General features: G+C 36.2%; 1 protein-coding gene across 1 annotated transcript; it reads left to right on the top strand.

Annotated features, from left to right (window-relative positions):
• The first annotated feature begins 12,012 nt into the window (after positions 1-12,012).
• Positions 12,013-22,133, top strand: LOC138333318 (HCLS1-associated protein X-1-like). Its single transcript, XM_069281615.1, has 8 exons — positions 12,013-12,287; positions 12,730-12,922; positions 15,449-15,606; positions 17,376-17,533; positions 18,071-18,143; positions 18,595-18,704; positions 19,565-19,718; positions 21,297-22,133. Exons 2-8 carry the CDS (start codon positions 12,825-12,827, stop codon positions 21,476-21,478), a joined length of 933 nt encoding a protein of 310 aa, XP_069137716.1. The 5' UTR covers positions 12,013-12,287; positions 12,730-12,824; the 3' UTR covers positions 21,479-22,133.
• Positions 22,134-22,652: the final 519 nt, after the last annotated feature.

Below are 22,652 nucleotides of genomic sequence, written 5' to 3'. Positions count from 1 at the left end.
GGCACTGAATCATTTGTATCTTCTATAGAGGATACCTCAGTTTTACGGGCATTTATCTGGTAAGTGTTTGCATTGCGTTCTCTCCTGTCGCCAGATATGGTTGACGGTTCCTGTACAAAAGACGGGTCATTCTTAATGGCAGCCATTTCTCTGATGAACTTTGTGAAGTAAGAGAATGGAGGGAATGGAACGTAATGTTTGATCTTGTACTTTGAAGCTTGCGTGACCCAATTTTCTTGCAACGGGTGGGGGAGTTTCGAAACGATTGGTCGAATCCCTGATGATGCATCAAAATAGGATAACAAAGTAGCATATTTCGGATTCTCTTTGCATGACTCTATTTCATCTAGTAAGTCGCTGAGAGGAGACAGACGAGAATAATCCTTTGTTGTCATCTTTTGGAAATTGTCAATTTTCGCCTTCAAGGATGATTCCACCATTTCCGGTCTACCATATCGGTCTCCAGACGTTCCCATATGCGGTTCAGACCTCTTTCTGGGTTAGAGGTATTTGCGGAACGGATACTACTTGCGTATGTACGCGATTCCGGACCCAACCATTTGACGAGTAGGTCCATTTCTTCTACAGCCGACAAATTCATTTCGCCTATTATGCTGCGGAAACTCATCTTCCATAAGGAATATGTCTCTGGTCGGTCGTCAAAACTTGTGAACCGTGTAAACAACAAATCTTTCCGAATCAGAAAGTTAGTGAAGTCAGACACCACACGTTGAGGTGGCGAGTTTGAAAAGGACGTGGTTTGGTGTACAGGAGGTGGCTTGACCGGTCGAAAGGCACATAAGGGTTTAAAGTTGGTTCATGTTCGAATGACATTTGAGGTCTTAGAGTAGGCATGAAAAGAGGCGGCGGCCGGGGTAACGGAGTGTCATTTCTCGTAACATTTTGAGATTCGACAAATTCGCGTGTAGCTTCTCATCGATCAACACATTCTGTAGGAAGACCTCGTTCCTCTAACTCGAAATTCTGTGCTGCCTTTACTTCTGCCTCTGCTACAGCGGTCTCTGCCTCTTGTTTGAGTTAATGTAAATCGGCATCAATTTCAGCATTAATTTGAGTCGATGCTGCCTTTTTGTTCATTAGTTCAGTTTTCTTTTTGGCATATAAAAGTTTTGTACGTTCTGCTTCGGCTTTCAGTCGTTTTTTTTAATATAATAGTACTAGTATCGGATGAAGATGTTGCAAGGGACATACTTTCTGCCACCTCGAGCTTGCGTGCCTTTAAGTCTTTTATAACATTTGTTCATGATTGTAGTTGCTCTATCAGAAAACTTCACCTGATTAGCCAGTTCAGCCTTTGATGCTTTCGTGTTTGTCCGAGAGAGAAACTGTGCGAATTCTTCATATTTTTCAATGAATTCATCTTTTTGTCTGAGTATTTTTTTCTCTAGTGCCTTTAACACATTAAGGTTTTGTTCATTCTCACCTTTCTTAATTATTATATCTTCGATATTTCCCCATATCTTGTCCAAACCTTTCTGAAATCTTGTGCATCGATCCAACAACACCTGTTCCGCCTTTTCTGTCAAAACATGCTCACGATGATCATCTTCATCTTTATGACCTTCAGAGTAGTACTCAGCAGGAGCGTTGTCGTTCTTCACGTCAGACATTTTGTTGTGTTACTATACGATAAAGTTCTTATAGGTGCCGGTAAACTATAGTCTTTTTACTTTTCTGCCCTTAACTCTTGCAGATAGCATAACCACACACAAGGTTGTCTTTTTCCTTAAACTTTAATCTTTTCATTGTCATCAAAAGTTGAGGTGAAACCACGTGGTAAAAAGCTACAAAAAAGGAGAAAAGGTATACGATAATGCTATATAAACAAATCTAACATCAGATAAAGCAAAGGCTAATGACTAGGTATCATCACAAAAAAACATCGTTATCATCTTACTTACACTGTGAGCTCATTTACACATTGAAAGAGAACATGAAATATTCGTTTGATTCGTTTATGTTTCGTTTCGTACAATAACAGGAAGTTCTGTCCTCAGGGGAGGTAACTCAGTTCAACTCAACCATACACAGGAACGATAGCTCTTTATGGCACAAGCCAAAATGACTAGACTATAACGAGAAAAATAGCTACTATCCATAAAACAAGAAAATAACCCTGACTACTTGTCAGCACACATTGCGATACTGTCTACACAAACACGAGTTTTTAAAGACACTTTTTTTACACAAAATCGACAATTTTAGCCTGATTGTATGGTGTCTTATTGAGTTTCACTCGGTAAGTAAAGGGAGGTAACTCCGGTAGGAACAAATAGACTGCACATATACTAACACGAAATATGTTTGTAAACAAATGTGTAAATGGGAAAGTAAATAAATAAATCATAATTGTACGATGATGATATTAGTCGCTTTACTCTCATTCATTAATCTTCAATGATGAAGTTTTCAAGAGTAATCAATACTCACTTTTCTTGTACTACTTTTCAATGTTTCAACGATTCTATTTTCAGTTACTAATAGTCACAAATTGACAAAAACTCTAATTTTAACTTCAACTAACTTTGCAAATATAGATTATGTGTAAAATATAAGGAATTACCTATATCTAATACATGTATCTAGTATTGAAAAATATATATAAGATATACTTTAGATATTTTACATAGATAATAAGAAGGACTTGCCATAATCAATATACCAAAATGATAGGCTACGTTCCTTCCTTTCCCCCTACTCTCACACACGTGCGCTCAGTCAAACGAGATGAAAGATATATGACACATCTTTGATAGAAGTACAAATAAACCTAGCAGCTGTCCACTGTTTATCACCTACTAAAACATACCCCTTACATGTAAATATGTATAGGGCTTGTTTGAGCAAGCAAACATGTCAACTCCTCTAAGCTGTCATTTAGATGTTTCACAAATTAAACTTTCCCCACAAATGAATAGGAATCCTAATAATAATCCGTCCACATCTCTCCACTTATACTATCGTGCCCGATGAACCCGACAGGCCATGTGTATGTGACCACCTGTCCCGAACAAGTGACGCTTCCATATATTAACTATCGAAGACTCACACGTGTACATGTGCGTGTAATATCTAATGTATATTGAAATGTTTTATTAACTCGTATTAAACATATCTTTGGATCTAGCTGACAATATTACTTCAATGAAGCCTTTTCAGGTGAGTGCAGTGTTTATTTTTAGTTTGAGAATGTTATCTGCTATTAGAATTTTCGAGTTTGTGCACATTATAATCAAAATGGATCTCGCACGTGGAAAGAAGGTATGATTTCATTCGTTACTTTTTACTCAACTGTATGTATCTATTTATGGTTCTTCAAAATTTTATGTGGGAAAACATTGAACGTACTAACCATTTTATTCTTATGGTCTTGGGTATATAGTACAGTAGATCTAGAGCCGGTCAGGTGTTAGTTGTTACACCTTGAACAGCGAGCCTTCGACTGATTGCACGTGTGTGGGGTTCACGTATACAATGTATACTTTTTAACTTACATTGTCAGTTTTATGGAACACATGCCTAATCGAATGAGCATTACGTGCGCGCTCGCAAAGAATAATCTTAAATAGGTGAAATATTCGCTGGAGGTTAAAGGCAGTGAAAACCAATTTCATTTTGAGATGACTCCCTGCTAGAGTTCACATTCACAACTCACTCTCACATCCGCTTGGTTGATGGAATTATTATTATTCAGCTTTTGCCACCAGTATTTTGTATAGTAATCAATGTCAAGCAACAGTGTTCGCTAATCGTCTGCTTTGAGCGGAATATCCCTGACGGAAAGATGTCTGTCTTATTTGTAACTATAACTGAAGGTTGACGGACCTTGCCTAAACAACACTCCGGTTGATGGCCCAACCAAGCGGAAGCTTCTGAGCGAACGGATCAACGAGGACCAGTCTTCTGCGACAGAACGTGATAGACATCTGTATGATCTCAATCGATCAAGAGCAGAATTTCTGCCGGGTCATCGATGTCCGGAATTTCGGCTGGAAGTTCGGATAGATGAGGGTAAGCTTGGGCTACCCTGGGAGTGAGAATTTCTGATCGAGTATCAGAAATATCAACTCTCGTAAGATGTATGTTAGTAGCGTTGTCAACGCTGCTAATGATTATAGATTATAGGTTCAACTAGAAAATCCCGGCCACATCTGCCTGTGTTCATTTAGACACCGTCACATCTTGACAAGTTATAGGAAATTATCGTAATACTTGTATCAAACATATCGAAGAACTCTGCTTATGCCAAATTTGCCTACCCTGGTCGTCCAGAATAGCATAGAGTCGTCTTGCTTTCTCTTTATGTCCATCAGGGTAAACATTGACTGGAAGAGTTTTAGCACACGATTTACCAGAAAATTCAGGTCCACAGACTTCCGTACACATGTTGTTTACAATTTTAACGTTAGTATCGTCAACTGGTTTCTCCCCGCCGTCCTTCTTACCGCCATCTCTTTTTATGTGAAGGGCGGTTTAATAGGATCCCCCACAAGTTTCACACTTAAGGTTTGCTTTACAGGTTTTAGCTAGATGGGTTGACTCATGGGAGCGGTAACACAGACCGTTCTCCTTTTTCAAACATCTACGTTCTTCTGTAGGAAGCGAACAAAACATTCTACAATATTTGATTACGTGAAAGTCATTGGGTGTAGGGGGACACTTATTGCTAGTTTGGCCATCAGGAACATTTTCCTGCGTAAGACCTTCACACTCGGTCTTCTTTGAATGAAGGACACTACTTCGGACTTCTTTGAAGCTACGTCGCGGAATTTTCGTTCCATTTGTTCTTCGCGTGTTTTAAGTTAATCTACACTTTCTTCTGGTCTATTTCTGATAAGAAATTCCGACACTGCGTTAGACTTATCCAGATATTCCTTTCTCACATTTCGTACATCAGTTTTCATTTGTCGTAATGTTCTGACTTCTTATTCGCATTTCTTCAAATCAAATACAAATGCTTTGTATCACTTACAATTTTTGGTCAGCTTTATAACTAAGTTCATTTAAATTCTGTCGAAATAGTTCTTTACCTTGTTCCAAATCGGTTAACGTACGCACTCGCGAGGTCTCAGAATCGTTAATTCTATCGTTCGCACCTGAATCATCATTTGATGCGGCCTGATTTATCGAGTCGGACAGATCGGTCACGATTTCAGGCTTACCGTGAGACATTTTCAAATGTTTTGTTTATGTACACACTAAAGGTATAGACAACGATATTTACACTAATTCTATACTAATATTAATCATACACACGATACATTCACATCATAGCCAAAGTTCAACATTCAATGGTAATAATGCCTTTAAAAATGAAATACATCAATGTTTGTAACATGTCGAAGGAGCTTCATCGATAACGAATGACATCATAGTATGGGGAAGTTCTTTAGAGGATCATAATAAGAGATTACGGAAAGTACTAGAGGCTACTAGAGCAGCAAACCTGAAACTCAACAAAGACAAATGTGTCTGTGGAGTACAGTCATTAACACTCATACATGTAGGAGATGTTGTGTCTGCAAAGGGTATAAAACCTGATCCTTTGAAAGTAAGGGCAATTCAAAGCTTTCAAACTCCTGAGTCAAAGACAGATATACAACGTTTTTTAGGGATGGTGAACTATCAAGGCCGATACATTCCAAACCTATCTACAAAGACCGCAACGCTTACACAGTTATTGGATGAGAAAAATAATTTTCGTTTGGATGACGCAGAGAATTTTTTTTTAAATGTTTTTAGGACAAAGTATAATACAATAAAACATCAATTTTGCTTCTACGCATTGATGAAACACTCAACTGTTCCGTGGGCAACTTGTATATATTTGAATTCTTGGTCTTGAGTTGAACACTGAGCAAAGATTTATTACGTATGTTCCCCAGATAGCGTAGCCCGATTTGTACGATTAACCCCGGTGTAAAAGCAAGATCACTTTAGAAAGTGGTAACATCACAGCATATACTTGTCACGCGGCCTCGTTTTAATTATAAGTGTTCTCATCATGCGCTGCTGAAGCGATTACTAGTTTGAATCGAAAACCGCTTTCAATCTACAACATATTTTCTGATAATTGAGGATGACTTTTAATAATGTAACCGAGCACTCCGTGTATTGCGTCGTTTTGGCTTTAATATCAGCTGGTCAAAGGTAGATGATCCCACTCAACACTTGGTATTTTGGGAGATTAAAATTCATACATGTGACCTATCGCTCAGTTTACCTCCAGACAAAATGAAAGATTTCAACGAAGTATTGTGTTCATTTTCGTGCAAAAAAGAGCGAGTGTTAAACAATTACAAGTCTTGTGTGGAAAATGAAATTGGACTAGTATGGTTGTCAGAGGTGGACGCACCTTCCTTCGATGTTATTGCTCATTCCGAAATGTGCTTTCTTCAAAAATGTTTGAGGATCTTTCATGGTTGATACAATTTATGTCGGTCTTTAAAGGTAAATTCTATGCAAACGCCATGTGACTGGGTTATAAACTGACGTGAGCGGCATTGGCGGTGCTGGATACTTCGTGGGTGACTTTTCCTACACGAACTTGCTGTCAGGCCTCCCATTTATTGCTAATAAACATATCAATGAAAAGAAACGGCTTCGGGGGTTTTAGCAGCAGCCAGGGGGTCGTTTTTGGACAGGGAAGCGCGTGATTGTTTCAACAGACAATACTACCAACATATATGCTATTAACAAGGGGTCGTCCAGACATTGTGTAATTATGACATTACAACGAATTATACTTTGGTTCCAAGCCTTCTTTAACTTAAAACTAGTTGCTAAATACTTGCCAGGTCGATTGGACATGATAGTAGATAGTGCCTCTTGTTTACACGAAAATGGCCAATTATCCAGACTTTTTAATAGTTCTGTGAGTAGCTATGAATACTGTGAATTTAACATACAGGCACTGTTGCAACATATGCCTCCACTTTTTGTATTTGCAGGTGGTGGTACCCCGGACTTAAAGGCAGACCAAGGGAGACTATCAGAGACAGTAGTTCGCCTACAAAATACCTCAGAAACATACAATACGAATTTTAAGACATATAAACAATTTTGTGATGTATATATATAGTTGCTAGCGTACCTGTAGACACTATGACTACTGGGTTTTTTTTTAATCCGTGTGTTAATGTTCAATACATGTATGTTGAATTTTTACAATGTCACTGGGGGTTTTACCTCTCGCTTTATATTGTCAAAACTCTCCAATTTAGGAATAATTTTGATATTATTCATCAAAACTTGATTCTCACCCCTCTGTCCATGTCAGGCTATTCGCGGTAACCTTGTGCCAGGACACGACGCCCTCTGTCCCCGTTTATCTTCAGGCCCGTCCAATTTTTGAGAGCATTCTTTTCGCCGGGAAGCTGCTACTTGGGCTCTTTCCGCTGCGCCGAGGAGTTCTCAAATCACATTACTGGGTTATTGGGCTAGTAATTGTTTTAAGCGTTATGTTGACAACACAAATGTTGACAAGCGTGCTGCGCTTGCAGCCTTTTGTCAAAACCTTCAATCTGGTCTATAAGACTATGTACATCAGACCAATTAATTAACAATTACCTTCTTACAAGGGTACTTCAACCTTAACGGGTACTGTTACCTGTCGTCGAGGTCATATATCATCGGCTTCCACCGCTCTTACGACCCATCACAGTTATTGTTTCCGGTTTCGGTGTATTTGGATTTTTGTACATGTTTGTATCATCAGCAAATAATTCAACTGCGTTCTCTTCTACTTCAGGGAGATCGTTGAATAGAGTTGAACCAATCACACTTCCTTGCGGTATTCCACTAGTCACCTCAGACCATTTGGACTGTTCTCCGTTCAGTACCACTCGTTGCTTCCTATTTGATAAAAAAATCTTAAAAGTTTGGCATTTCCAGTTATACAGTATCCCTATAACTTCACAAGTAGTCTTTGATGTAGCAAAGTGTCGAAAGCTTTTTGAAAATCATGGTACAGTGTGTCTTTTTCGATGCACCGTGATTTTCATTCACTGTTGTCGTTTCATTTTCCCCAGTTTATTTCTTTATAATTGAAGTCTCCAATAGACACAATATGGGAGTATGTGTGATTTTTAAATTCGATTGTTGATAGTACACTTCTTAATTCTGCAATTGCATCGTTGGATTATCTGGGACCTCTGTATATGCACTGAATAAGTAACTAGTCATTGTTTTTTAGTTTGATCTCTAGTGCTATGCTTTCAATTAGTTGGCTTCGATGTTTTTATTTCTGATGCTTGGAGACTATTTTTCACATAGATGCAGACGCCACGTCCTTTATATCCTTCAATATCGCTGATATAGCTTGTAATTGGGAATTTGATATTCTGACGTTTGTGGAGAAGATGTTGATCTATCTTTTGGCAGTGTTTCCGTGATCGCTATGATGTCATTTTGATATTATTCGGATATAACTATAAGTTCAACTAGCTTGTTTAGAAGACTATCCGCGTTGGTATAAAAACAGTCAGTTTATTTGATATAAAACATTCCGTATTTACACTGTTAAAACTGGTAAAATCCTCTTCAATGTAAAGTCTTGGGGACTGTACCTTGCTCGTCGCTTGTATCGTGGTTTAAAGTTGTCGACGCGTCATGGGTTACAGGGCACTCCCTATTCTCCATTAATAAGCCACGTGATGGTGTATGATAATGCGGACTCATATTATGTGGTGTCCCAATTATAGTGGTGTTTTTGTACTCAGAGTAATTTTCTGTGGAATCCAGATTATCATCAGTTAGTCCTTCATAGGTTTTCTCTTTTTGTAAGGCATTTGCCGGGTGATTGGTATTCTCTTATTGTCATGATTCTCTCTTTTTTTGTTTTCCCTTTGTCTTGGTGGTAAATCTTTTACTATGATCATTTTCTTCAATTGACGAGGAGCTTGTTCTTGAATATTCTTCGCTTTGTCCAAGATTTGTCTTCTTTCACTTTTGCTGTCCAGTATAATTTTCAGAGGTCTTGTTTTTCCTGTGCTTGGGTTAGTTTTTCACATCTTTGACGCCAATTGAGGCACACACAACTTGAAATATGTTTATATCCTCAGATTTCTTTTCCTCGCTGCTTTTCCTTGATGATTCTGGTTGATTAAAGACTATAACATTTAGTGCTCTATTTTTTGGTCATCAATTCCTCTCACTTCAGCACGTACTTCCAAAAAAAGGATTTTTTTATTACTGTTGTTATTTCTTCTTTGAGAGATGCTTTAAGGTCTTGGACTTCCGTTTTAACTTTGCTGACGATTGTATTGTCGATATTGTCTATCTTTTCTCTCAAAGTTTTCAGCCTTGTTTCGCTTTTTGTGTCAATTATTGTAAGCGTTGCCTTCAGGTTGTTCATTGATTGAAAATTTATTTTGCATCCTGTGCACGTCCACATAAAATTTGAGGCACTTTCCTTTGTCCTTTTGTATATTTCTGGAGATATTTTTGCACATTGGAGACAGAATGGCAGTTCACAGATTGAGCATTGTATAGAGTTCGAGTCTTCTTCAGATATATCTTCACATATTCGACAACGGTTACTTGCAAGACGAGATCTCTTGTTTGCATTTGATCTTGTAATAGGTGCTGATGAAGCTATGGGATCCATATTTGTTGTAGAGAGTAATAGTAATAAATGTACACTTAAATTACAGGGCAATTTCTATGGTATTTAAGTAATTGTTCATGTATTCTCCTAACCAATTGCTGGATCCTTAGGGTCCAAAGTCGGGCCAATTTCGTTCTCGGATGTATTCCGTAAATATATAGGTTAAAGTTCTTTTTATATCGAGTGTTGGTGGATTTTGCGTTTTTACCTGAGACAGTTTAGGGCTTGGCAAGTCTCTGTTAACTTCTTTTAGTCCTTTATTTATATCGTCTATTGCTTGCAGTAGCGTGTCTGTCTCCCTAAAGGTATCGGGGCTTGGATGACCCATTATTCTATTATTTGATGGTGTAGTATGGTATGTCCAGAAATACAACAGTTGCTGCACTTTTAATAGAGTGGATTGCTCCTTGAGATGAGTATCACTTGAACATGAGCCTCCTTTAAAGACAAAGTTTATTGACGCAAAATCAGTTGTTAGTAGTTGATTGCTGATAGATCTACATTTGCTGTCTCCTACTAAACAACTGACCTTTGACGTTGATAAGGGCCTGCCTCTAACTCCTTTTTTCATGCCCCCTTCCTGCTTCCTATTACCCACCTCTAAAACCTATTTGGTCCAGGAACTTAATCAAAACACCCCTATATATACCCGACTATAACAATACATGCAAAAAGACGGAACACAAGACAGGCGCTCGATGATATATTATACACGACAGCTACACGTGTACAAGACACAAACGCACTCTTACAGCAAGCACAGGACCACGACACCATATATATTCCCATAAAACACAAACTATTTACAAGCCCTGCTACATAGTCAATACTTTTATCCATTTTTTTAGTAAAGACATTTGACGAGATTGTCACTAAAACACAGGATTAATTGATATTGCATATTACTGTCACATTCATGGTCGATATGTTCTGTATTACAAGTCAATGAACGCACGATACTCCATTGAAATGCATTTTTTCGAATTATAAATACAGTATTTCTGCATAATGACGAAACAATAGTACAGTGTCCATTAAGACGTTTGTGTATATTTGGAATATAAACGAAGCTTTTACGCTCACGATTGTTCCATGATGACAGATCTGAAGGTCACGGTTGAGTTTTTTGTGAATTCGGTGACATATGACGCCATCTTTGTTTTCCATTTTTATGATGAAAACGTGTGTATCTGTATCTTCATATTGATGTTTGTAATCCAGTTATGACGTTTTACAAACAAAGTATACCTATGTATTGACATTCGAGGATAACCAATATCCCGAAATAGTTCGCTATTTTACTGTATTTTTATAGGGAGGATGAGGCCCACTCTTTTGCCGCCATTTTCTTTCATGTTTTGAAACGACAGTTTCTAATCCCAAATCATAGTCTCTTCTGGCGTATGTAAATGTCAAAAATTTCTATAGGAATCCTAAATTTTAGTATCCCTCATCTTCTCAACATAATTTCACTTAGTTATTTCATGGTGTAACACTGATGTTTCCAGATATACTAGTACTTTCCTTCAACATGAGTTCTTCCAAAAGCGTCCATCTTGATCAACCGGAACCATATCATCTACACAACACCTTATTTGGGTTTGGGATGATGTATCTACAAGATAACAACGTTTTATATAATTTTTTCGTTGTGTTTTTTTAGTTTATTTGTAATACATATATGTTATTGTATTTAAAATTTGTCTGCTTGTGTAATAAAGCCACTTGATTATAATTTCAAGGCCTCTGTGCTTAGGCCAAAAATAAATAAATGTCTATTTAGGTAGACATTGGCACAAAAATAGGCTCGGTAGGTCGATAAATCATTATTATTTTTATTTTATTTTTTATTTTTGTGTGCCTTTCGCTCTAAAACAATGACCGGAACCGGAGTCGGAGATCGAAATCCCGACTTTTGATAAAAGGAATTCCGTAGAAAAGTGGGAAAAAAAATAGGGCCTAGGGTATAAAATTAGGGTCAGTCGGGTAACCCTAAACAGCCTTTTTTTGCATTATGTTGATAAGAGACTAGTTAAAATCGCTAGCAAATTGTATTCAGATACTCTTCCTGCATGTGAGTACCGGACTGAATACACTTGGCTAGCTACATTGTACCATGGGTTCCGATCACTTACTACGATCTCTAGATCTATACCCATATCATGGACTATCTCATAGTAAAACTGGAGGCAACGGAACAGAACAGGTCATTTAGTCGGTAGATGTGCATCAAAAGAGCCATATAACGGTACAATGTGGTTGACTGATGAGTGACTTTGATGTTGGGCGTCTCTCTCAGTAGACCTACATGTACATATGTAACGTTAGTCTTCAAAGGAAATCTTTGCAGGCCTGTGATTGGTTCAGAGTTTTTCCGCTGAGCTATCTTCAGTTTTACTATGAGATAGTCCTGAGCTCAACTCGATTTGCGCTCTTCTAAGAAGAGAAGTCTTCTCAGAAGATCTTCCAGCCTATAGACGGAAGAGCTTCCAGAAGTAGAAGAGCTACAATCGAGTGAACGGTAGTTATATTCTGGAAGTAGAAGAGGGCAAATCGAGTTAGGCTCAGGGGTGTAGAGATCGTAAGTGATCGGGACCCCTGGAGTATCGAGGATAAGGGGAGACATATCATAAAAGAGCACATTCAACAATCATTACTGGTACCAAATGGACTTGAAATCCTGAAAAAATCACGCAGTTTAATTATCAATATTGATGAATTTGTGTTTGTGTCCGCTAAACCTGATATTAATATAAGACAAAACCCTCTAATAATACTGGCATATACATGTAGATATGTTTAGCGAACTAGACCTATATATTATTAAGTATGTAGATTAGTGCAATGACAGTTAGCGGGAAACGAACATTTTGTTTTGTTGTTATCGTAATCGAATGAACCGGTAGTCCGCCCGTAGGTGCGTTCGATCAGCAAGCAATAAGAATATAGAATACAGCATCAATCGACCTCTGTATTATGTAAGGTTTTCGTGTTCTCCTTGAACTTGAAGGAAGAGAGACAATGCTATTTACCGTAATGTGACTTGTTTATTCTAGAACAATGTGAATTTGCATACAACTATCTACATTTATTTTAACTAGAGCACATGTTGATTCTGACGAAAAGATCGTGTTGAAATTGCGTCAGCAAACAGTGAAAACGTAACAGCTGCTGATCAGGTGTTGCTATCCTTAACATGAGTGATATACATGATTTGTTTCGAGCTATGTTCAGATTAGGCGGTAACCGACCACCAGACGGACATCACATTCCCAAGGATGGCACATTTATTATGTAAGTCATGTCAAACTGTCATGAGTAACATCGACTTCATACACACGTATTTTGGTTCCTTCACAGGCGTCTGCTTGTGGTTTTGGAAAAACAATTTATATAAAGCTAGCATATAATGTTCATATTGTATTTTTTTCAAAACCTGAGGCAGACGACTGGTTCCTGAAGATGTTGGTCATCAAGGATTTATAAGTGAGAAGGATCGATTCATCACTGTTACACTACTAAACATCACGCGGGACACATATGAACCCGGAAAAAAAAACTATTTTTCTCAACAAATACTTCTCCAAGGATTTATAAGCGAGAAGGATTTGTCACTGTCTCTTAATACTACTAAACACCACGCAAGATGCCTATAAACTGTGAATAAAAACCATTTTTCTCAGTAAATACTTGTTTCATCGAGTCAAAAGAAACACCAACCTAGAGTTTATTTAATATAACAATGCTGGAGGCAACAGACTTATTACTAGCTTTAAGGATGGAAGATTTCGAAGAAATGTATTCAATTTTTGTGAAAAAAATACGACAATTAACTCATGAAATGACGCCCACTTCAGAAAGTAAAACGGTATAAGCCTGGGACCAGCAAGCTACATGTACATGTACATCAAAGGTTCCGCCAGCGGATATCAAAGGAAAATCAATTGTCGCCCAACGTCACGGTCAGTGCATGAACATAGAAGTTCTTGCGACATATCACCCAAGTGACGAATCCTTCTCACTTATAAATCCTTAACTTGTCTTATTGAGTCAAAAGAAACACCAATGTTTAAGCTTAATACTTTTCACAATGTCTAGTCATTGGTTATAAGGACAGAAGATTTAGAAATAATATAAATATTTGTCTTAAATTTTCATTTAAAAAATACTTTAGCTCATAAAATAAAGACCTTCTTCAGAAAGTAGTGTGCTTAACCTAGAAACCACAAGCTACCTCAATGGTCAAAACAGCATGTTCTGGTCATGATCAGTGCCCAAACACAAAACCACTTGCGACATTTGCCCAAAACCTAGAGTGACAAATCCTCATTTATAAATCCGTGGTTGCTTCGAATTCCTTCACGGGCGGCTGCTTGTGGTTTTGGAAAAACTATGTTCACATAGTAGGGGTAGGCTGTTGTATATTTTTTCCAAAACCAGAAGCAGGCAACTGGTTCCTTGAAGATGTTAATCATTAATTTGATCAGCTTTATTGCAGAATCTGATTTTGGCATGGATGAGATTAAACATTCTCTTTACAGATGATTTTGTCTCAATGGACATGGAATCATGCTTATATATATATGTCAGATATAATGAATTTTTTTGAAACACTTTTAAACATTACATATATGAGGTGAGGGTTTCTCTTATGAATAGATCACTACATATACATGTACCTATCATCACCTTCTGAGCAATTTAATTAAAATAGATTAACTATTAATTTTCATAACCAAGGTCATATTATGTTTTCCTGTCTAACCCAACCAAAATGAGCAATTTTCCATGATGTCGTAGTTCACAGGTTTCACTGTATCATCCATGTATTACCTGCATGGAAGTCATATATATGATAGCTAGAGAATTGGACGATTTACTCGCTACAATACATAACCAGATTTCATACATCTCATTTGAAATGACTGATTAATTTTTAAATTCTGTCACACATGCACTTGCATGGACACATGCAGATTCAATGTTAAAGAAATAAAAGAAGCATAATCCACACTAATAATCCATAATAATCTATTTTTCCAATTATAATATATGTTACCTTTTTTTTGACAATAATTTAAGATACTGGTTGATTTTGTTTGTTTGTTTGATTAATTAACGTCCTATTAACAGCTATGGTCATGTAAGGACGGCCTACCATGTATGCGATGTGTTGCGTGTATGTTGTGCGAGGTGCGTGTTTTAGGAGACTGCAGTATATTCATGTTGTGTCTTCTTGTATAGTGGAACTGTTGCCCTTTTTATAGTGCTATATCACTGAAGCATGCCGCTGAAGACACCAAGCAACACACCCCACCTGGTCACATTATACTGACAACAGGCGAACCAGTCGTCCCACTCCCTGTATGCTGAGCGCTAAGCAGAAGCAGAGACTACCACTTTTATAGACTTTGGTGTGTCTCGGCCAGGTGACAGAACCGAAAGCCTTCCTCACAGGGGCGAACGCTCAACTCAAGGCCAAAAGTGAGGCAGTGCCAAGGGAGGCATTAGGAAAGATTAAGTCAGTTAGGAAGAAGAGAAAAGATAAGATCCTAAATTAAGTTGCCTTTTACGATCATGCAATAGGTGCAGCAGGTACAATTCTAACGCCCTACCTGCAGGGCAAGATACTGGTTGAAATTTGACAAAAATTCCTTGTTACGTAGTGTATAATGGGGATATGTATTTTAATCAGATTGAAACACCATATATAGCTAGCAAATACATGTAGAATGCATTGTATATAAATAGTTGATATTTAGTTTTTTTTAAATGTATAAAGTCTGGTTTTAAACTTTAAAGTTTCAAACTTTTGGACAGCTTTGACTCTGAGGATAGCGAAAATGAAGTACCTTGGGGCCAAGGATCTGGACATACATTTGGAGGAAACATATTTGCACAATTTCAACAAGACATGGAACAGATGCATCGAGAAATGGCTGAAATGTTTCAAGGTTTTGATATGGGATCTGCATCAGGTTTGTTTTACATTTCTAAATCTATACATTTGTATATCAGTTTTTGGTGTTACACATGTTAAAAGTGATACCTGTAAATTCTGTATTTGCATATTACAGAGTTACTAGTATCTGCAATTGCAGGCAGGTATTGATAGTGATGTCATGTGTTTGCGAGTGTAATGTCATATTTTTCAAAGAAAACTGAATTGTGCCAGAAAATAAAGACGTTTCAATGGATACCAACCTGCAAGGGAGTTAACTCTGTAATATGCTAATTACGGAATAAGGGGTGTCAAGGAACATGAAAATGCTATTTGAAATTCAAATATGGGAATACAGAAAAAAAACCACATGAAATCATGCATCAGTGTTCTGGAAATACACCTTTTGGAACCCCTTTTTAACTTTGTGAAGGTGTACATGAATATGTACATGTGTGTAAATAAAAGCCAAGTGATTAGGATATTGTAACATTTACTCACTGCAGATTTCATTATTTAAATCAAGGCTTTAATCTTTTCTCAATTTGAAAAGATTCAAGCTGTCAAACATTTTTATGGTATCAGAAATAACGTGTGTTTTATACATGACCATTATCCCAGCGTAGACCTGATACTAATTATAAACATGTTACAAAAAAGTATATTACATACAGTATTTCAAGGTGATACAGAACTAACCTGCAGATGTGTGTTTTTGTTATAATGCATTACGTGTAAGTTTAGTGTTATGAAAATGTCTACATCTAAAAACAAATATTTGAATAGTGAAGCAAACGAATATCGGAATGCTGAAAATTTATGTCCCTACTAAAAGTAGTTAAATACAGAAAATAGCATCGTCTCTCTTCCTTCAGATTAGTTAAATATTTACAACTGCTATAATATTGAAATTATTATAGTAACAAGCTCAAAAGACTTCTGGTATTTGGCAAATTATTGTGTTCCACCTGGAAGCTGTTATAGGTCAAAGTTTAAGCCACAGTACTTATAGTGATATGGTTTTGGTACGCAACAAAAGTTTTCATCTGGAGAGCCAGTGCTTTATAAGACTAACAGCACAGAGGTCACAGTGAGCTAGTTTTGGTACCTGTACAGAATATCGAAATAGAGGTCACAGTGTGCTAGTTTTGGTACCTGTACAGAATATCGAAATAGAGGTCACAGTGTGCTAGTTTTGGTACCTGCACAGAATATCGAAATAGAGGTCACAGTGTGCTAGTTTTGGTACCTGCACAGAATATCGAAATAGAGGTCACAGTGTGCTAGTTTTGGTACCTGCACAGAATATCGAAATAGAGGTCACAGTGTGCTAGTTTTGGTACCTGCACAGAATATCGAAATAGAGGTCACAGTGTGCTAGTTTTGGTACCTGCACAGAATATCGAAATAGAGGTCACAGTGTGCTAGTTTTGGTACCTATTTCTATTTGGTAAACCAACATACACCAAGTATTATTTTTGAGTACTTGATATAAGAGATAAAGCTTGGCCAAGTAAATTAATGCATGCAAGGGCAACCTGACAGATAATGACAAAAAACTACAGGTTCCAAGGTTCCTTGTGATGGACTAGGTTCCAAGGTTCCTTGCGATGGACTAAAACATGAACATCTTCATGACCACACTTCGCATCATACAATCAACCAATTGTAGTACCGCCGTAAGCCTTTGTTGGCTTGGATATTAATTTTCAGAGAAAAAATGACATTAGTGAATTTATACGAATAAGTATCATTATATAACTCTCATGTGCAGAATAAAATCACAGAGAACTTGTTTTGGTACAGATCATCCAAGAAGCCCACAGTTACCAGCCAACCCACGAGATGACATGCTGAAAAAGCCTGATTCTGTACCTGAACAGAGCTCCCAGCTGGATCCAAGTCAACCTGGGGTCAGACCAAGAATGACAGGCCAATTAGGCTTTCCTCAACCGCCCTCTTTTGTAAGTTAACAAAAGAAGTTTTGATAAGACTTTCCTCAACCGCCCTCTTTCGTAAGTAAAGAAGTTTTGTTAAGACCTTCCTCAACCACCTTCATTTAACAAACAGAAAATTATCTTTGGCTTTCCTTAAGCACCCCATTGTATGTAAACAAAAAGAAATTGGGCTAAGACTTTCCTCATCCACCTCTATTGTAAGTCAGCAAAACAGTTAGTAAGCTAATTAATATTTATATAAGCGCTGATGGTCCTGTCTTGGTTTTTGTTCCACCTGCCACAATTATTTGTGAAGGACCAAGTTATTGTTTTCTACATTTCCTTGCGGATCTGTGAAAATTTTATATATGTCCGTGTATGTTTTTTATCTAACCAATACCTTAGCCAATAGCTTTATTACAAAGTAATGCAGAATCATACATTCCTGTATTCAAAGTTTTCCTGCTCTTCAATTTTTTCTATGATTGTTGATAAATCAAAGTTGTCTCCCTTGATTTAAATATTAACTTTTAGTATTTGTGGTGGTTAAAATTTTCATTTCAGTTCCGAGGTATATTTTCTCCATCTAGACCAGGTCTACCAGGTCTACCAGGTCCAGGAGAGAACACTGACAATGGTAAGTATTCAGAGTTATTTTTTATAAAATCAATCCTATCTTTGTTATTAATATTCATGTACTGGAGCCATTTTATAGTCTATCTAAAGTTGAGACTCTTCATTTTTAATTCAATCTTTATTTATTATCATTATGGTTTAATCTATATTTCCATGCAGTCTGATTTAAAGACAGATTTTTATCCTCACACTTTTATAATAGTTAGTTTGTAGAGTATGTTCATCACTTATTATCAGATTATTTGATTTAATATTGATATGAATCATTGATAAGTCCTAGTATGGTAATTATGTGTCCATAACTCAACATCAGTGCTTTTAAATTATCCTAGAAAAAATCTTGTACTTAAGAATATCTTTTAATATTAAAGCTTATTATGTTAAACTTCTTAAAATAAGCAAAGCAAAACTAATGTTCTGAGTGATTGTGGTCATTATTTGATATTTTTTAGAGCTGAAGCCAAATCTTCCTGCAGCCAGTGGTCATTCTACTATGCCAAATACAAACACCTTTTTCAGTGGAAGGAGTGTGTCTGTCAGCACATCTATTGGACCCAATGGAGTAAGTTACATATTCATTTTATTAAAGGCCAATCATCTTTCCAAATCAAAAATTAAAAGTTTCTTAGAAACAATAATGATATAATGATATTTATATGAAAGGCCTAAGCTGAGAATAATGATATTTATATGAAAGGCCTAAGCTGAGATTTCAATGCTAAACAAATGCAAGATTCTATGTTTACATTGAAGATTCATTTCGCTGTTCAATCTTATATTAGTACTGGCCCACTACATTTCTGAAAATAAATTAGATTTATGTTCAGACAACACAATCATCATGTACTTAGATAAGACCCAATACCTTTCTGAAAAAGCTTTTGAGTTTTAAAAAGAGGATCTAAACCGAGATTGAGAATGATCTTGAATCGTAAAAGCTGTTAGCTTACCGTTAATACTACAATTATCATCATCTTCTGATTAATTTGATTTAAAGAATATAAATGAATGTTGATTTTCAGTCATCCTAATTAGTACATGTTAGATGACTATCACTTTGCCAGATGGCAAAACAGCTAATGATTCTGTACTGTTTATATAGATTACACAGGAAATTTTGGATTTGTTTTGTGTTGTAGCTGCATCTTGTGCCATCAATATATATTTTTTTATTATTTTTTTTTATAAAAAATTTTAAATTTTTGTATCTGAACGGTAGTGGGCCTTTTAGTCTTATTCCATTACTTAATTCAATGGAAAATCAGATTGATAGATATGATTAATGCTTTAATTTTCAAAAAATAAAATTTCATTTTAAAAACAAAATAAGGGATTTTTTACTGTAAAAATTAAAGGCATTGAAGTTTCTTTTTACATTCATGTAAAAATCTTAGATATAAGAAAATTCAAAATTTTCTGCAGCATGTTGAAGAGAGAAGAACAGTTAGAGATTCACAAGGAGGCGAGGAAGTGACGATTACACGAAAACAAGGCAATCAGACACATTCTGTTACCACAAAGACTGATACAAATGGTGTACAGGAAAAAATAGAAAATTTTACCAACATGAATGAAAGTAAGTTTTCAACTGAATTGGTGTTGAATGTTTTTGATGTTCAAATGATGTATTTAAATTAGATATACACTGTAATTATATTTTTTTTAACATAGAACATATGATTCTAACATTAAATTTTTTTCTAAAGATTCAAGCTGGTTTAGCTGAAGAAAATAACCTTTGGAAAGTTGTAATTTTGTACATCAATTGTGCATCAACCACAAAATAATTTTATTTTGGAACTCTAAATTGATATACCGGTAATGCTTAGTTATCACCCGCTTTCCCTGAAACGAGGGAGATTAATTTGGGTTTGTCTGTCTGTTTCTCCGTCTGTCTGTAACACTTCATTTCTGTGCAAGAACTGTAACAAATGTTAACCGATTTTCTTCAAACTTGGTGACAAGGTTAAATGCCTTAAGGGGTCGGCCAAGTTCGCTCACGACTGTCGATGGACCTTATTAAGCGGAGTTATGGCCCTTTGAATTGCTGAAACCATCATTTTCTGCAATTTCTGTGCAATAAATGTAACAAATGTAAACATAATTTTCTTTAAACTTAGTAACAGGGGTAAATGTCTTAAGGACTCAGCCAAATTTGATCAAGACTTTCAACGGACCTCATTTACCGGCGTTATGGCCCTTTGCTTTAAAAAAAGTCAGTTTCTTCCACTTCCGAACAATAACTGTAATAAATATTAACCAATTTTCTTCAAACTTTGTAACAAGGTTGAATGCTTTAAGTGCCTGGACAAGTTCGATCAACTCTTTCAGCGGATGTTATTTATCAGAGTTATGGCCCTTTGATTTACTACAAATGTCATTTTTCTGCAGTTTCTGTGTAATAACTAACAAATCTTGAAATAAATATTGTTAAAACTTTGTAACAAAGCTAAATGCCTTAATTAAGGGCTTAGCCAAGTTCAATCGCCACTTTTGGCAGATCTTAATTAGCAGAGTTATGGCCCTTTGATTTAATAAAAAAGTCATTTTCTGCCACTTTCGTACAATAACTAATAAATATTAACTGATTTTCTTCAAACTTGGTAACAAGGTCAAATGCCTTAAGGGCTTGGCTAAGTTCGATTGCTACTTTTGGCCGACATTATGTAGTGGAGTCATGGCCCTTTGATGTACCAAAAACGTCATTTTCTGCCATTCCCTGTGCAATAATTGTAACAAATGTAAACAGATTTTCTTAAAAGTAAGTATCAAAGTTAAATGCCTTAAAAGCTCAGCCAAGTTTAATAGTCACTTTCAGTGGACATTATTTAATACAGATTATGCCCCCTTCATTTACTAAGAATTTCATTTTCTGGCATTTCCATGTAATAATTGTAACAAATGTAAACTGATTTTAATCATATTTGGTAACAAAGTTAAATGCCTTGAAAATATCTTACTTCCGAATAAGAATTCAGTTTATTTTTCCATGTTAAACCTAACCTCAATAATGTTTACCTATATATGTCCTGAAAGCGGGGGATGGAAATTTCATGAATTTGCTTGTTGTTCCTTCTCTTAAACTGAAAACATGTACACACTGTTTTTAATCTTATGTCATCAAAATGTATTGTCTTGCTTTGTACTTTTCCAGGTGATCTTTCGGACTTCAATAGTAAGTGGGGTAGAAAGGAAGAGCAAATTGATTATTCAGCACCCTCACAACCAGATTCTTTACTGAAGAGCCAACCACAGTTTTCTGATGATAATAAGGACACAGTTTTGACATCTAGACTGAAAAGATTTTTTGATTGGCTGAAACCAAAGGTGGAATGATGCAACGCATTTATCAGCAAAGCTGAAAGCGGAGTCACATAATACTGATATCATTAAAGCTAAAAGTAAAATAGTTTGTATTGGTGAAACTGAAAGTGGCATAGAAGAAGTTTATTTATATCATAGTCTACATCGAAATATCAGGATGATATGAAAACAAATGTGAATAACAATGTTAGACGGGAAGTGGAATTGGAGCAATACAATAACAGATACGAGTGGACTAATGTCATTGACATTTTACTGAGCATGTGTACTCAGGTGGAGAAGTCCACATTGTGAATAATTCTGTGTTTTATTACCATTATTTATCCTCATGTATAACTGTGTTAGCCATGCAATGTCTACCACATGTGAATGCCAACTGTGATTTATTATTGTTTTAAAATTCAAATATTAATCAGAAAACGATGTTTTTCTGAGGTTATAAAAACAATTGTTTGTGGAAGCTTGTTATTTCAAAAAATGAAATGTGTGATGTTTTAAATACATATACTTTCATTTTGTATTTAGTAAAACATTACCTGCTTTACTTGTATAGTAGCTGCAATATTGTAGCTCAAAAGACTTTTGGGCAGAAAATGGTGTCGTTTTTAGAGCTACAATTGGTGCAAAGTAATGATAATGCTAACCATTATTAAAACGTTTGCAGGTATTTTATCTTACTTGTTTTATATTGATTACCTGCTAGGCTATAACACTGTTCCGTATGAAATATCAAATTCTCAGCAAGACATTATATTTTTACATATACATATGAATGCCTATGAGAATTGATACAGCAAGTCTACAAATTATGAATTTTTTCGAAAAAAATATTGTGTAAATGCTTGTATAGGCATCAAATAATTTGAAACTACAAATAAGAATTGGAAATTGTGCCCCCAATGATTTTCGTAGGCACTGCTCTATTAGGACACGTATACTTGGCCCAAAGGTATAGTAGGTGGGATACATATAATCGTTCTACTTGTACAGGTGACATCAGTATATACCAAAAACAAGGTCTACTAGACTGGTAGTGGTGACATCACTATATACCAAAAACAAGGTCTACTAGACTGGTAGTGGTGACATCACTGTATACCAAAAACAAGGTCTACTAGACTGGTAGTGGTGACATCACTGTATACAGAAAACAAGGCCTACTAGACTGGTAGTGGTGACATCACTA

Source organism: Argopecten irradians, chromosome 10 (genome assembly GCF_041381155.1).
Source record: "Argopecten irradians isolate NY chromosome 10, Ai_NY, whole genome shotgun sequence".
Lineage (NCBI taxonomy): Eukaryota > Metazoa > Mollusca > Bivalvia > Pectinida > Pectinidae > Argopecten > Argopecten irradians.
The sequence above is the reverse complement of the archived record's forward strand: the minus strand, read 5'-3'. Positions and strand labels throughout refer to the sequence as shown.

Excerpts from the sequence above, each read along its gene's own strand:
- LOC138333318 (XM_069281615.1), top strand. The coding sequence starts at position 12,825 with ATGAGTGATATACATGATTTGTTTCGAGCTATGTTCAGATTAGGCGGT. Across the intron at positions 15,607-17,375 it reads TGATATGGGATCTGCATCAG|ATCATCCAAGAAGCCCACAG; the intron begins GTTTGTTTTACA and ends GTTTTGGTACAG. Across the intron at positions 19,719-21,296 it reads TTTTACCAACATGAATGAAA|GTGATCTTTCGGACTTCAAT; the intron begins GTAAGTTTTCAA and ends GTACTTTTCCAG.